This window comes from Eriocheir sinensis, unplaced genomic scaffold (genome assembly GCF_024679095.1).
Source record: "Eriocheir sinensis breed Jianghai 21 unplaced genomic scaffold, ASM2467909v1 Scaffold14, whole genome shotgun sequence".
Classification (NCBI taxonomy): Eukaryota; Metazoa; Arthropoda; class Malacostraca; order Decapoda; family Varunidae; genus Eriocheir; species Eriocheir sinensis.
This window is the reverse complement of record NW_026110739.1, coordinates 1,547,437-1,562,710: the sequence shown is the minus strand read 5'-3', so window position 1 is coordinate 1,562,710 and position 15,274 is coordinate 1,547,437. Positions and strand designations below refer to the sequence as shown.

At 49.6% G+C, this 15,274-nt stretch overlaps 2 protein-coding genes across 2 annotated transcripts; both read right to left on the bottom strand.

The window, feature by feature from the left end:
- Window positions 1-2,206: 2,206 nt before the first annotated feature.
- On the bottom strand, window positions 2,207-2,645 carry LOC126989981 (histone H2B). Its single transcript, XM_050848576.1, has one exon. It carries the CDS (start codon window positions 2,601-2,603, stop codon window positions 2,232-2,234), a length of 372 nt encoding a protein of 123 aa, XP_050704533.1. The 5' UTR covers window positions 2,604-2,645; the 3' UTR covers window positions 2,207-2,231.
- A 10,800-nt stretch (window positions 2,646-13,445) lies between these two features.
- On the bottom strand, window positions 13,446-14,116 carry LOC126989976 (histone H2A-like). Its single transcript, XM_050848569.1, has one exon. It carries the CDS (start codon window positions 14,085-14,087, stop codon window positions 13,716-13,718), a length of 372 nt encoding a protein of 123 aa, XP_050704526.1. The 5' UTR covers window positions 14,088-14,116; the 3' UTR covers window positions 13,446-13,715.
- Window positions 14,117-15,274: the final 1,158 nt, after the last annotated feature.

The following is a 15,274-nucleotide window of genomic DNA, read 5'->3' as shown; positions in this document are numbered from 1 at the left end:
GCGCGCCACACCTTCCCGAAGGCGGCGAACGCAGTCCCTCGTGGCGTGGTCCCTGCTGCACACGCCGCACAGCTCCTCCGTCCTGGTACACTGCCGCTGCCTGTGGCCGAAAGCCTGGCACTTGTAACAGCGCACAGGCTCCGGCACATAGCGGCGGCAGGTAAAACGTCCCCAGCATCCGAGGTCCAGCGAGGCGGGGACACGTCCCCGCAGCGTCAGCTGCACGCTCCGGGTGGGCAGGCGTCGTCCGTGGCCGGCGTTGTAGTGGCACCTCACTGCAGCTGCAACGCAGGGGTGCGCCAACACCGGGTCCAATGGGAGGTGGGTAGGGTATCCAAGCAGGACACCCTTCACCGCCGCCTCCTTTTTCTCCAGGGTGATGCCGCGGGTCCGTCCTGCAGCAATCTCGTCCAGGGTGGTGGCGTGGTCCCAGTCCCACGCACGGATGAGGAAGTCCCCCGCGCGGGAGACTGTCACCCGGAGTCGCAGCTTCCGCTCGTCCTCCATCCACCGGATGGCCTGGTAGTGGGTGCTGAAGTCCGAAGACACCAGCCTCCACTCCGGCAGGGGTCCGCTCGATCGGTCCTCCCCGCCGTCCTCGTGAAGCGTCCTCCTTCGGGCCCGCTTGCTCTGCACGCGGGTCCATCCGTCCCCGTCGTCAGGAGCGGACTCCGTGGGCCGCTTCCTTCTAGCCGCCATAGCAGAGGCGGGAGCTGAAAGCTCAACCGGGCCGTCTGCAGGGGCAAGTCAGGGAGAGCAGCAGTGAGGAGAGAGGGTCTGCACTCACTGCTGTCTGCGCCGGAACTGTTGTTGGGCTGCCCCAGCGTTCGCTCTATATATGCAGAGCCAGAGGCGGCGGTGGTGGGTCTTTGGGCGATAGGCTGGCTCCTGCCGTCTACTTCCGGACGGCCCAGTGACGTTGGGTGAGCCTCCACACGGTACTAGGCTCTAGCATATGCAGACAGCTCCAAGAGACCCCTAAATTCCTCCAATAGGGCTAGATAGATGCACTGCCTGACGGGGGCGGGCAAGCGCGGGACTAGGAGGCGGCGCACGCGCAGGACGCGGCGGACCACCGCTCCTCCCCCGGCCGCCAAAACTATAAAAACCAGAAACGGCTGGGAAGACTCAACTGTTCTGTTCGTCCGTAGCCATGGCCCGTACCAAGCAGACTGCCAGGAAATCCACCGGTGGCAAGGCGCCCCGCAAGCAGCTGGCCACCAAGGCCGCTCGCAAGTCGGCCCCGGCCACCGGAGGAGTCAAGAAGCCTCACCGCTACAGGCCCGGGACCGTGGCCCTCCGTGAGATCCGCCGCTACCAGAAGAGCACCGAGCTCCTCATCAGGAAGCTGCCCTTCCAGCGTCTGGTGCGCGAGATCGCCCAGGATTTCAAGACCGATCTCCGCTTCCAGTCCTCTGCCGTCATGGCTCTGCAGGAAGCCTCCGAGGCCTACCTCGTCGGTCTCTTCGAGGACACCAACCTCTGCGCCATCCACGCCAAGCGTGTCACCATCATGCCAAAGGACATCCAGCTGGCCCGTCGCATTCGCGGCGAGCGTGCCTAAGCGTCTGAGTACTACAATCTGCTCACACTATATCTAGGCCCTTTTCAGGGCCAAAGTCACTTTCCGGGAGAGAGTTTAGACAGACACTGGGGCGGGCAGGGGGGGAGGAGGATCACTGGCTTGTTGCCTTCCCACATATCCTTCTGCTTCATAATCTCATATCAATTGATTGGGGGCCTTGATTTCTCTTAACTTATTTCAACTGGCGGGTGCTCGAGTAGGGAATATGTGGACTACATGCAGGCAGGAAGACAGGAATTACCAGAACAAGTAAATAAATATAAACGGAGGGGCGGAATCACTAACTACTGATGACGGCTGCTATGTAGGCATATATCGCTCATCGCGATCCCCTGCACCTAACCACAAACGACCGAGAGAAGCATTGGCGATTTCAAGCCTTGGTCGCGGTTTGGCGAGCACTGGCGGGACTCGGTCCGCTTATCGATGCCATGCATCCCTTGGTGGGTCAGCTCAGTGAGTGAGTGAGTAAGAGAGAGAGAGAGAGAGAGAGAGAGAGAGAGAGAGAGAGAGAGAGAGAGAGAGAGAGAGAGAGAGAGAGAGAGAGAGAGCGCGAGTGACTAACAGTGTTCTTTATATTTAGGGACATAGTGTGTGGCTCCGATGGAGCCGGTTCTTGTCCAGTGCAAGCAAGTTGGTGGGTTGCTTATTTGGAGGAGGTGTACTTGGTGACGGCCTTGGTGCCTTCGGACACGGCGTGCTTGGCCAGCTCACCGGGCAGGAGGAGACGGACGGCCGTCTGGATCTCCCGACTGGTGATGGTGGAGCGCTTGTTGTAATGGGCCAGGCGAGAGGCCTCGGCGGCGATGCGCTCGAAGATGTCGTTCACGAAGGAGTTCATGATGGACATGGCCTTGGAGGAGACGCCGGTGTCGGGGTGGACCTGCTTGAGCACCTTGTAGATGTAGATGGAGTAGCTCTCCTTCCTCCTGCGCTTCTTCTTCTTGTCACCCTTGGCGATGGCCTTCTGGGCCTTGCCAGCCTTCTTGGCGGCCTTTCCTGATGCTTTGGGGGGCATGTCTGCTTCTTCGTTCCCAGACGGCGAGCGAATGTTGCCGGGCTTTTTTTGCTTTGCTTTAATAGTTTATTGATAACTTTTACATAAGATACAAAAATAAAAATAAACATGAAAATTACAAAAATAAGCGGTTACCAAAGCAGGCTCTAAACAAGCAGCCTGCCCGATGTACGATACATAGTTGGCACTAGTTACAATTGGACAAGATTACACATGGATGAAATGTCTTTTTATTCAGTGGTCACCGGCGTAGTAGCTTTCGAGCTCAGCGTCGGTGAGGTCTCTGTCTGCGTTGAGGAAGAAGTCGTCGTCCACGTCTTCGACGTCGACCTCGTCCTCCGAGACGTCTTCCTCCTCGTAAGTCGCCCACTCAACCTCCTGCCTGTGGTCGAAGTGACGTGGGGGGTTACCCAGTGGGCGGGCCGTGCGGATGGAGGCTGGGAGCGGCTTCCCTTCACGGAGTGTCCTCCTCACTAAGGGGAGGGCTGTCTCGTGCGGGATACTCTCGAACCTAGCCTCCTCCTCTTGTTCAGTGAGGTGCTCGTAGCGGATCAGGAGATCCACCAACTCGCCCTCACTGAAATTGTAGGTCCGTGGGGTCTGGGTCGCCTGGCAGCTGCCGGGGGTCTCGCGGGGTGCTGGCTCAACTGCAGTCGCCGGCGCGTCCACCGTCTCGAGTGTCTGGTCCCTGGTCCTCTTTGTCTTCTTCGGCGCGGGTACATCTGGGGACACTACTGGGGGTGTCACCTCGGCGGTCGCCGCAGCCGTCTCCGTTCTCGTCGGCCGTGGTGGGTCCACCTCCATCTCCCTAGCGGGAGACTTTGGTGTCGGGACGCTCAGTTCCGTGGGTCCCGTCCTCCTCTTCCGTCTGCGGCGCCTCCTCTTTCGTCCTTCACCGTGGGGTGGCGTCCTCTCCTCCGTGGGCGGCTGCCTTGGCCGCGCTGCTGCCGGGTCCGCCGAAGACGTCGTCCTCTGCAGCTTGGCTCCCGGGATTCTGCGGAGTCGAGCGGGGCACCTGCGGTTCCAGGCATGGTGACCTGAACTGCAGTTGGGGCACACAGCCACCGGGCGCGCCACGCCTTCCCTAAGGCGGCGAACGCAGTCCCTCGTAGCGTGGTCCCCGCTGCACACGCCGCACAGCTCCTTCGTCCTGGTACACTGCCGCTGCCTGTGGCCGAAAGCCTGGCACTTGTAACAGCGCACAGGCTCCGGAAGAAGAAGAAGAAGAAGAAGAAGAAGAAGAAGAAGAAGGAGAAGGAGGAGGAGGAGGAGGAGGAGGAGGAGGAGGAGGAGGAGGAAGGAGGGAGAGGGAGATTCCCACTTCCTCAGCCTTTCCCTTTCAAAGGTCGCTCTGAGCCTGTCCCTCACCCTCTAACCCTACCCTTGCTTTCCTATACACTCCTGCACATTCCAAGAGACAATAGAAGGAGTGGATCAAGAAGGGGAGGCTTCTTTCTCTCTGTCTATATATTTGCCGTCTTTCTCATTATTGCTTTCTTTCTCTTTTTCTCCTCCTTTTTTTTCTTTCTTAACCTTTCTATGTCATTCTTCCTCTCTTTCTTTTCCTCTTCCCGTCCAGACGTCGCTTTGTTTTGTCTATATATTTTTATATATATTTTTCTCTCTCTCTCTCTCTCTCTCTCTCTCTCTCTCTCTCTCTCTCTCTCTCTCTCTCTCTCTCTCTCTCTCTCTCTCTCTCTCTCTTTTCATAAATATCCTGTTACTGATTTTACAAAGAATTGACAGGGACAGGGGAAATTATGGCAAAATGATGTTTCCGTAAGAACTGAAACAAACAAATTGGAGCTTCCTAGTGGCAAATGAGGTGGATGGGGAGCAGTGGGCGGAGGTGTGAACCATCATTAGGCAGGAGGGAGGGAGGGAAAAAGATGGGATTGAGGAAACAAACAAACTAGTGTCAAATGAGGTGGATGGGGAGCAGTGGGCGGAGGTGTGAACCATCATTAGGCAGGGGGGAGGGAGGGAGGGAGGTCGTGAACGACATCTTCGAGCGCATCGCCGCCGAGGCCTCTCGCCTGGCCCATTACAACAAGCGCTCCACCATCACCAGTCGGGAGATCCAGACGGCCGTCCGTCTCCTCCTGCCCGGTGAGCTGGCCAAGCACGCCGTGTCCGAAGGCACCAAGGCCGTCACCAAGTACACCTCCTCCAAATAAGCAACCCACCAACTTGCTTGCACTGGAAAAGAACCGGCTCCATCGGAGCCACAAACTATTTCCCGAAAGAGAACGAAGACGGTTAGTCCCCCTCTCTCTCTCTCTCTCTCTCTCTCTCTCTCTCTCTCTCTCTCTCTCTCTCTCTCTCTCTCTCTCTCTCTCTCTCTCTCTCTCTCTCACTCACTCACTCACTGAGCTGACCCACCAAGGGATGCATGGCATCAATAAGCGGACCGAGTCCCGCCAGTGCTCGCCAAACCGCGACCAAAGCTTGAAATCGCCAATGCTTCTCTCGGTCGTTTGTGGTTAGGTGCAGGGGATCGCGATGAGCGATATATGCCTACATAGCAGCCGTCATCAGTAGTTAGTGATTCCGCCCCTCCGTTTATATTTATTTACTTGTTCTGGTAATTCCTGTCTTCCTGCCTGCATGTAGTCCCCACATATTCCCTACTCGTGCACCCGCCAGTTGAAATAAGTTAAGAGAGAAATCAAAGCCCCCCAATCAATTGATATGAGATTATGAAGCAGAAGGATATGTGGGAAAGGCAACAAGCCAGTGATCCTCCTCCTCCCCCCCTGCCCGCCCCAGTGTCTGTCTAAACTCTCTCCCGGAAAGTGACTTTGGCCCTGAAAAGGGCCTAGATATAGTGTGAGCAGATTGTAGTACTCAGACGCTTAGGCACGCTCGCCGCGAATGCGACGGGCCAGCTGGATGTCCTTTGGCATGATGGTGACACGCTTGGCGTGGATGGCGCAGAGGTTGGTGTCCTCGAAGAGACCGACGAGGTAGGCCGCCTCCTAGTCCCGCGCTTGCCCGCCCCCGTCAGGCAGTGCATCTATCTATCTAGCCCTATTGGAGGAATTTAGGGGTCTCTTGGAGCTGTCTGCATATGCTAGAGCCTAGTACAGTGTGGAGGCTCACCCAACGTCACTGGGCCGTCCGGAAGTAGACGGCAGGAGCCAGCCTATCGCCCAAAGACCCACCACCGCCGCCTCTGGCTCTGCATATATAGAGCGAACGCTGCAACAATTTTTTTTTATTTTTTTTTTTTTTTTTTATTTTTTTTTTTATTTTTATTTTTTTTTTTTTTTTTATTTATTTTTTTTTTTTTTTTATTTATTTTTTTTTTTTTTTTTTTTTTTTTATTATTATTATTATTTTTATTTTTTTATTATTATTATTTTTTTTTTCTCTCTCTCCAACACCTTCGACTATACTTGCGTGGCTCGAATGACCCACTTTAAACAAATGATCCCTTTGCTATACAAAGGACTCTTCCAACTGTCACTTACTGTTCAATCTTTCGGTCTCATGCAATCCCCTCCGTTCCGCTCACCACCTGTGGCTGGACCCCACCAAAAAGGTCTGTTTCTACTGCCTCCCACTTTACTTGCGTGGTTCGAATGACCCACTTTAAACAAATGATCCCTTTGCTGTACAAAGGTCTCTTCCTCCTGTTATCTTACTGTGCCACCTTTTACCCTCATAGAATCCCCTCCGTTCCGCTCGCCTCCCTCCGACTATCAGGGCTGGACCCCATCTAAAGGTCCCTCCGCTATACGGAGTACTTCTCAAACCATCCACTCTGCCAAATATAAGTACAAACCACTGTCGCACTCTGACTTCCTTAATTTCAATTATTCACACCTTTCAATCCTTGGGACCTGGAGTGGGGTTTTGTCGGTCGCTCATGGTACGCTGCGCGCTGGCCATTGGGGCCGTGTTGGGTGCGGCACTGGCGTTTCTGGGCGTGACGCTTCCGTGTCTTAGATCGATCAAAGAGAGAGTAGTTCCAGACTATGTCACATAGCCAGCGAGGTCTAACAAACCTCAAAAACCCAAAACCAACAAAACAACACTCACTCCACTGTTGAGCTACCCACCTGAACCATGACTGGCCGCGGCAAGGGAGGCAAGGGACTCGGAAAGGGAGGCGCCAAGCGTCACCGCAAGGTTCTTCGGGACAACATCCAGGGCATCACCAAGCCGGCCATCCGTCGTCTGGCGCGCCGTGGCGGTGTGAAGCGCATCTCCGTGCTCATCTACTAAGAGACCCGTGTTGTGCTCAATGTGTTCCTGTAGAACGTCATAAGGGATGCCGTCACCTAAAAGGAGCACGCCAAGCGCAAGACCTTCACCGACATGGACTTGGTGTACGCCCTCAAACTCCATGTCAGCAACCTTTACTGATTCGGTGTTTAATTCCGCTGCATGAGCGAGACCGACATAAACCTCACACCCCGGACCTCTTTGAGGTCCACATTCTTATTCACTAAGAGAATAGTAGCACACTTTTTACTTCAGTTATATTTTCTTTCTTTCTTTCTTTCTTTCTGTTTCCTCCCTCCCTCCCTCCTGCCTAATGATGGTTCACACCTCCGCCCACTGCTCCCCATCCACCTCATTTGACACTAGTTTGTTTGTTTCCTCAATCCCATCTTTTCCCTCCCTCCCTCCTGCCTAATGATGGTTCACACCTCCGCCCACTGCTCCCCATCCACCTCATTTGCCACTAGTAAGCTCCAATTTGTTTGTTTCAGTTCTTACGGAAACATCATTTTGCCATAATTTCCCCTGTCCCTGTCAATTCTTTGTAAAATCAGTAACAGGATATTTATGAAGAGAGAGAGAGAGAGAGAGAGAGAGAGAGAGAGAGAGAGAGAGAGAGAGAGAGAGAGAGAGAGAGAGAGAGAGAGAGAGAGAGAGAGAGAGAGAGAGAGAGAGAGAGAGAGAGAGAGAGAGAGAGAGAGAGAAAACTATATTGGAAAATACATAGACAAAACAAAGCGACGTCTGGACGGGAACAGGAAAAGAAAGAGAGGAAGAATGACATAGAAAGGTTAAGAAAGAAAAAAAGGAGGAGAAAAAGAGAAAGAAAGCAATAATGAGAAAGACGGCAAATATATAGACAGAGAGAAAGAAGCCTCCCCTTCTTGATCCACTCCTTCTATTGTCTCTTGGAATGTGCAGGAGTGTATAGGAAAGCAAGGGTAGGGTTAGAGGGTGAGGGACAGGCTCAGAACGAACTTGAAAGGGAAAGGCTGAGGAAGTGGGAATCTCCCTCCTCCTCCTCCTCCTCCTCCTCCTCCTCCTCCTCCTCCTCCTCCTTCTTCTTCTTCTTCTTCTTCTTCTTCTTCTTCTTCTTGTTTCTCGTTGTCGTCCTCATCATAACGTTGCGCCCTCTCTTACTGGACCCGCTTTTTCAGATACGTAGAACCAGCCCCGCCCCCGAGGAGCCCGCCGGAACCCCGGGCAAGCGTCTACATGCCCACCAGTAGACAGGTGGATGACTAACCAGCTGCAACTCCGTCTCTATGAAAGTAGGTGTGCCGGCCTGTCAATAGGTGTGCCTGCCTGCCTGCCTGCCTGCCTGCCTGCCTGCCTGCCTGCCTGCCTGCCTGCCTGCCAATTAAAAGCGAACGGCTAGCTAACAGACAAACACATATATATATATATATATATATATATATATATATATATATATATATATATATATATATATATATATATATATATATATATATATATATATATATATATATATATAATTACATACTTTTTTCATATTGCTTCCACTTAATAAGTAGTGGAATGTATGTAATCGTATTTACAATAATACACGATGTACATATATATATATAGTAATGACTACGTATTACGCATGATAACCATATGTATAGATGGAGAAAAATATATGCGGTTTATAATTTTGGCAAAATAGAAATATGAAAGAGACAAGTCAACAAAATAACATTCTTATTCAATAAGAGAATAGTAGCACACTTTTTACTTCAGTTATATTTTCTTTCTTTCTTTCTTTCTTTCTGTTTCCTCCCTCCCTCCCCCCTGCCTAATGATGGTTCACACCTCCGCCCACTGCTCCCCATCCACCTCATTTGACACTAGTTTGTTTGTTTCCTCAATCCCATCTTTTTCCCTCCCTCCCTCCTGCCTAATGATGGTTCACACCTCCGCCCACTGCTCCCCATCCACCTCATTTGCCACTAGTAAGCTCCAATTTGTTTGTTTCAGTTCTTACAGAAACATCATTTTGCCATAATTTCCCCTGTCCCTGTCAATTCTTTGTAAAATCAGTAACAGGATATTTATGAAAAGAGAGAGAGAGAGAGAGAGAGAGAGAGAGAGAGAGAGAGAGAGAGAGAGAGAGAGAGAGAGAGAGAGAGAGAGAGAGAGAGAGAGAGAGAAAACTATATTGGAAAATATATAGACAAAACAAAGCGACGTCTGGACGGGAAGAGGAAAAGAAAGAGAGGAAGAATGACATAGAAAGGTTAAGAAAGAAAGAGAAAGAAAAAAAGGAGGAGAAAAAGAGAAAGACGGCAAATATATAGACAGAGAGAAAGAAGCCTCCCCTTCTTGATCCACTCCTTCTATTGTCTCTTGGAATGTGCAGGAGTGTGTAGGAAAGCAAGGGTAGGGTTAGAGGGTGAGGGACAGGCTCAGAGCGACCTTTGAAAGGGAAAGGCTGAGGAAGTGGTAATCTCCTCCTCCTCCTCCTCCTCCTCCTCCTCCTCCTCCTCCTCCTACTTCTTCTTCTTCTTCTTCTTCTTCTTCTTCTTCTTCTTCTTCTTCTTCTTCTTCTTCTTCTTCTTCTTCTTCTTCTTCTTCTTCTTCTTCTTCTTCTTGTTTCTCGTTGTCGTCCTCATCATAACGTTGCGCCCTCTCTTACTGGACCCGCTTTTTCAGATACGTTGAACCAGCCCCGCCACCGAGTAGCCCGCCGGAACCCTGGGCAAGCGTCTACATGCCCAACAGTAGACAGGTGGATGACTAAAAAGCTGCAAATACGTTTCTATGAAAGTAGGTGTGCCGGCATGTATATAGGTGTGCCTGCCTGCCTGCCTGCCTGCCTGCCTGCCTGCCTGCCTGCCTGCCTGCCAATTAAAGCGAACGGGCTAGCTAACAGACAAACACAAAACTAGCTAGCTAACAAACTAAAAGACAAACTAGCTAGCTAGCAAACAAACAAACAAACAAACAAACTCACTAGCTAGTTAGCAAACAAACAAACAAACAAACAAACAAACAAACAAGGTAGCTAGCTAGCAAAAAAACAAAATAACAAGCTAACTAGCAAACAAACAAACAAACAAACTCACTAGCTAGCTAGCTAGCAAGCAAGCAAACAAGCTAGCTAGCAAACAAACAAACAAACAAACAAACTAACTAACTAACTAACTAACTAACTAACTAACTAACAAGGTAGCTAGCTAGCTAACAAACAAACAAACAAGGTAGCTAGCTAGCAAACAAACAAAATATTAAGCTAACTAGCAAACAAACAAACAAACCAACTAGCTAGCTAGCTGGCAAGCAAGCAAGCAAGCAAGCAAGCAAGCAAGCAAGCAAACAAGCTAGCTAGCTAGCAAGCAAGCAAGCAAACAAACAAATAAACAAACAAACAAACAAACAAACAAACAAACAAACAAGGTAGCTAGCTAGCAAACAAACAAAATAACAAGCTAACTAGCAAACAAACAAACAAACAAACAAACAAACTAACTAACTAACTAACTAACTAACTAACTAACTAACTAACTAACTAACTAACTAACTAACTAACTAACTAACTAACTAACTAACTAACTAACTAACTAACTAACAAGGTAGCTAGCTAGCAAACAAACAAAATAACAAGCTAACTAGCAAACAAACAAACAAACAAACTAACTAACTAACTAACTAACTAACTAACTAGCAAAAAAGCTAATTAGGGAGCTAGCTCGTTTGTTTGTTGCAAGCTAACTTGTTAGTTAGTTTTGTTGTGGGAGTTTGGTTCTTAGTTTGTTGAGGTTTGTAATGCGTGTTGGCTTTCCTTTTTGGGGGGGGGTTTGCTTGGGATGGAGTATTGCGATTTCTTTTTACATATGTTAGATGACTGTCTCTTTTTAGTGATTCTGAAAGTCCTTTAGCGAAAATAATCACTTGGATTATAGTGTCTTTCCTGCAATATTTGCCTGTGCAATGGAATAAGTATTATTTCATCTATCACTGAAATAGCTGGATGTTAATACAAAAATATTGCCATACTCAACTCCTAATACCTCCCCAATTGTTTTTTTTTTTTTTTTTTAATGCAAGACCATAGGTAATAGTAGCTGTATCTACAAAACGATTGGTAATAGGATTATCTGTTACTCAAGCAAATGGTACAAATAAATCATTCTCCTTGAACAAGTTTGTTTTTACATCCTGTGCATATGGGAGGAAAAATGAAATCTAATAGCGCTTTCATCAACTCTTTCATAGTTACTGAAATATTCTAATACCTACAACCAGAACATATATACGTATATTCATTATTGTATGTGAGAGGTATAGAGGGAAGTAATTGCTTGTTAAGGCTTTTATTCTAAGAATCTACCTCAAAAAAGTCTAAAAAGTTCAGAGTTAAAAGTGTAATGATTACCGAAGTAGAAAAATCATATAAGATCTCTATTCATAACTCCCGTAACACCTACTATACATATACAAATATCTCCTAAACGAATCTTTGGATCACTATGATATTTCAGCACACTACCTATAATACCCGGACCTAATTTATGGCTAACCTACCACATTACTATATGTCTTATGTGACGAGTTTACTTGTGAAAAATAACACAAACCCGACGAGTCATGTTGACGCATTCGAAGGAAAGTGTGCCCCCCCCTGCACCCTCCCAAACTATTCCTAGCCACAACTACTCCCCCTTCTCGCTCTCGTTATCCCTCCTCTTCTCCCCCTAACTTCTCGCCTCCCTCATCACTCTTGTGTCCCTCCCTATTTCTCCCATCACTGTATTATATATTAGAATGTTATGTACGTGTATATGTATAGATAGTATGATTATTAACTAAGAGCATGGTACAGTTCCATGGAGGCAAGACGTATTTCACGTTGTAGAAGGTCCATGTTTGCAGTCCTTATGGTCACCCAAGTGAACACGATGTACTGGCATTACCTGTGGTCTGGACCTTCTAGGAAAAGTTATTACTGTTATTACATACTGTGTAGTACATATTCATCATAAAATGTCAACTTGGTCCAGCTAATATAATGTTATTTTGTTGACTTGTCTCTTTCATATTTCTATTTTGCCAAAATTATAAACCGCATATATTTTTCTCCATCTATACATATGGTTATCATGCGTAATACGTAGTCATTACTATATATATATATGTACATCGTGTATTATTGTAAATACGATTACATACATTCCACTACTTATTAAGTGGAAGCAATATGAAAAAAGTATGTAATATTATATATATATATATATATATATATATATATATATATATATATATATATATATATATATATATATATATATATATATATATATATATATATATATATATAATAATGATAGTGTAGTCTGCTTAAGTCATAGCCTGGGCTGGGAAGGGGATGGTGTGCGTAGGGGGTTGAAGAGGGCAACCAGGAGGGGGATAGTGCGATATTGGAGTAGGGAAGGAGTGGTCTTTGGGTTGTTCGGGGCGTTGGTGGAGGGGCTAGAGGAGTACCCCACACTCGTCCGATTCTGTTTAACACCTTAGATATGATGACTGGATTAGGCTTAATATCACTCAGTAAGCTCCTAACATAACACATATTGCAACATGGTATATTAGCCATAAATTAGGTCCGGGTGCTAAAGGCAGTGTGTTGAAATATCATACTGATCCAATGATTCGTTTAGGAGATATTTGCGAAAAACAGCGTTTGTCCGCCGCTGAAATGTATAGTAGGTGTGAATATACTGCTCCTGTATGGTTTATGGTAGCAAAAGACTTCAAAGATATAATCAAGAGAGAATCATACAATGTAATAAACTCTACCCACATACTGGCCAAAGAATATGCTAAAGATATTTCTCAAGGAAAAAAAAAAAATCACTCCTTAGCAATGGCTTTTAGTGACAGCAGAAGAGCAACTCGTGGGTTCCCCGTCCGGGCGGGGTACATCCGGGGGTGCTTTGTGGGTTGTTCTCCTTAAACATTTTTTTTTTTTTTTTTTTTTTTTTTGTGTGTGTGTGTGTGTGTGTGTGTGTGTGTGTGTGTGTGTGTGTGTGTGTGTGTGTGTGTGTGTGTGTGTTCTTCTAATTCTAATTCTAATTCTTATTCTTATTCTTACTAGCTAGCGCAAGACTAATGTATCGCAGTGTCTGTGCTGGCTGGCTGGCCCTGGTGGTTTTGCACTTAGTTTAGCTTACCCTCCCAAACGTTTTCTTCTTCTCCTCAGGGTCTACCTAGCACCTGTGTGTGAGGCCGGATGTTTAGGTTGGGTTAAACTATACCGTGTGAAGGTGAAGGTGAAGGTACAAACCGATGCATGCTTTCTCGGGTGAGGCAGGGGATCATACATGACGTGAGTGAGTGACTGACTGACTGATTCATTTTACTCATTCCGGACCTACTCCACAGGCCACAGCGGGTCGGAGCCCACCCAGCTACTACCTACCTACCTACCTACCTACCTACTTCATCTCGGCGGGGGCAGCGCCGCATCCGATCTGCACGACGGCCATCATCGTCTCAACGACCTACCTCCCGGCTCTGTTTTGCGTTTTTTTTTTATTTTTTTTTTTATTTTTATTTTTATTTTTTTTTATTTTTTTTATTTGTTATGTTATGTCTTGTGGGTTGTTGTTATCGTCGTTGTCAGCAGAGGAGTCCCTTACCTGCCGTGAAGAAAACAAACAAACAAACTAAGTGTGGGAAGCCTGCCAGACGTGGGGGTTGTTAATTGTTGTCATGACTGAGGGTCTTCTTCCTAGTAATATCAGCAGGAATTGACCTAGGAATGTCACTATGTAGTTGAGGGTGTGTGTCCAGAAGTCTCTTTTTGGAAAAGGGTGTGGCTCCCAAGGGGAGCCGGATTAAACGGTACTGTTGTCGTCCCTGAAAGGCCGAGGGCGATTACTTCTTCTCGGTCTTCTTGGGCAGGAGCACCGCCTGGATGTTAGGCAGCACACCTCCCTGGGCAATGGTGACGCCGGAGAGGAGCTTGTTCAGCTCCTCGTCGTTGCGGATGGCCAGCTGCAGGTGGCGGGGGATGATGCGGGTCTTCTTGTTGTCGCGGGCCGCGTTGCCGGCCAGCTCGAGCACCTCGGCGGCCAGGTACTCCATGACGGCCGCCAGGTACACGGGGGCGCCGGCGCCCACGCGCTCGGCGTAGTTGCCCTTCCTCAGGAGACGGTGGATCCTGCCCACGGGGAACTGCAGGCCGGCACGGCTGGAGCGGGACTTTGACTTCCCCTTCACCTTTCCTCCCTTGCCGCGTCCAGACATGTCGACAGTGAGTGGTGGGGGCGTGGACTTGCGCTCCTTGTGTGGGCTCGGAGAGCGAATACCCGCGGCTTTTTCGCCCTATATAGTGCAGCGCAGGATCGGAGGGCGGGGACAAGACGTCTGCCCCGCTCGCTCCAGTACAAGTCACGCCTCGCCGCTCGGTAGTGTCGCCCGCCCATCCCGTGCGCTGTCCACCCCGCGCACGCCGGCCGGCCGCTCGCCTGGTGATAAGCTGCCCCGCGCTGCACACCACACTGTGCACCCTCCACCTCGCGCCAGCCTCCATCACACTACTGCTCCTGCCTTGTACACTCCGTGTACGTGTACGTGTACACACGCACCCTGTGCTCTACCTGTTTTGGTATTAAGACCAGTGCTACAGCTGCCAATTAGAGACCCCCGCTCTTTTCCGACGCCGAACCCTGAAGGAGTGCCAGCGTAGGGCACGTCCACGAAGGGGGCCCTCAGAGGGCTGGTTATAGGAAATTGTGGGGTGGCCGTCAGGGACTCTGATAGGTGACAAAGACCCGTAAGGGGCAACGACGGGCCCAGTCTGAAGACTATTTAGCCACCCGTTCGTTGTAGGTCACTGGCATCCAGCCCTCACCCCTCACCCTTAGCTAGCTGTGTTCCCGTTGGGGGCGGTCTTGTTTTTAGGGTTGTTAGGTTTACTGCTTGTGATTCTTCATCATGGGCAAGCAGAAAGGCCGGCGTAAGTACGCCCCCCCGCCTGCTGGTACTGTTGCTACCCGCTCATCTCCCTCCCCTCCGCCCGCTCGTGGTGGTGTTTCCCGGTCCCGCTCTCCTCCCTCTCCTCCGCCCGCTCGCGGTGCGGCCTCCCGTTCCCGCTCTCCTACCTCTCCTCCGCCCGCTCGCGGTGCTGCTTCCCGCCCCCTCTCTCCTACCGCTTCTCAGCACTCCTCTGCTGTCTCTGACTCTGACCCCGGCCCCGCTGTTCCTACCCCTGCTGCCTCTGAGTCTGTCCTCGGCGCCGGCCCTCTCCTCGCTGACTCTGACTCCTGCCCTGGCAGCCCCGCTGACTCTGACTCTCGCCCTGACGGCCCCCCTGACTCTGACTCCGACTCTCCCGGCCCTCCCCCTGCTGACTCTGACTCTAGCCCCGGCTGCTCCGCTGCTCCTCACTCTGCCTCCGGCCGTGACGTCCAGCATAAGCGTGCCCGCTGCTC

What these genes read in the sequence shown, in the direction of transcription:
- LOC126989981 (XM_050848576.1), bottom strand. Translation starts at nt 2,603, where the DNA reads ATGCCCCCCAAAGCATCAGGAAAGGCCGCCAAGAAGGCTGGCAAGGCC.
- LOC126989976 (XM_050848569.1), bottom strand. Translation starts at nt 14,087, where the DNA reads ATGTCTGGACGCGGCAAGGGAGGAAAGGTGAAGGGGAAGTCAAAGTCC.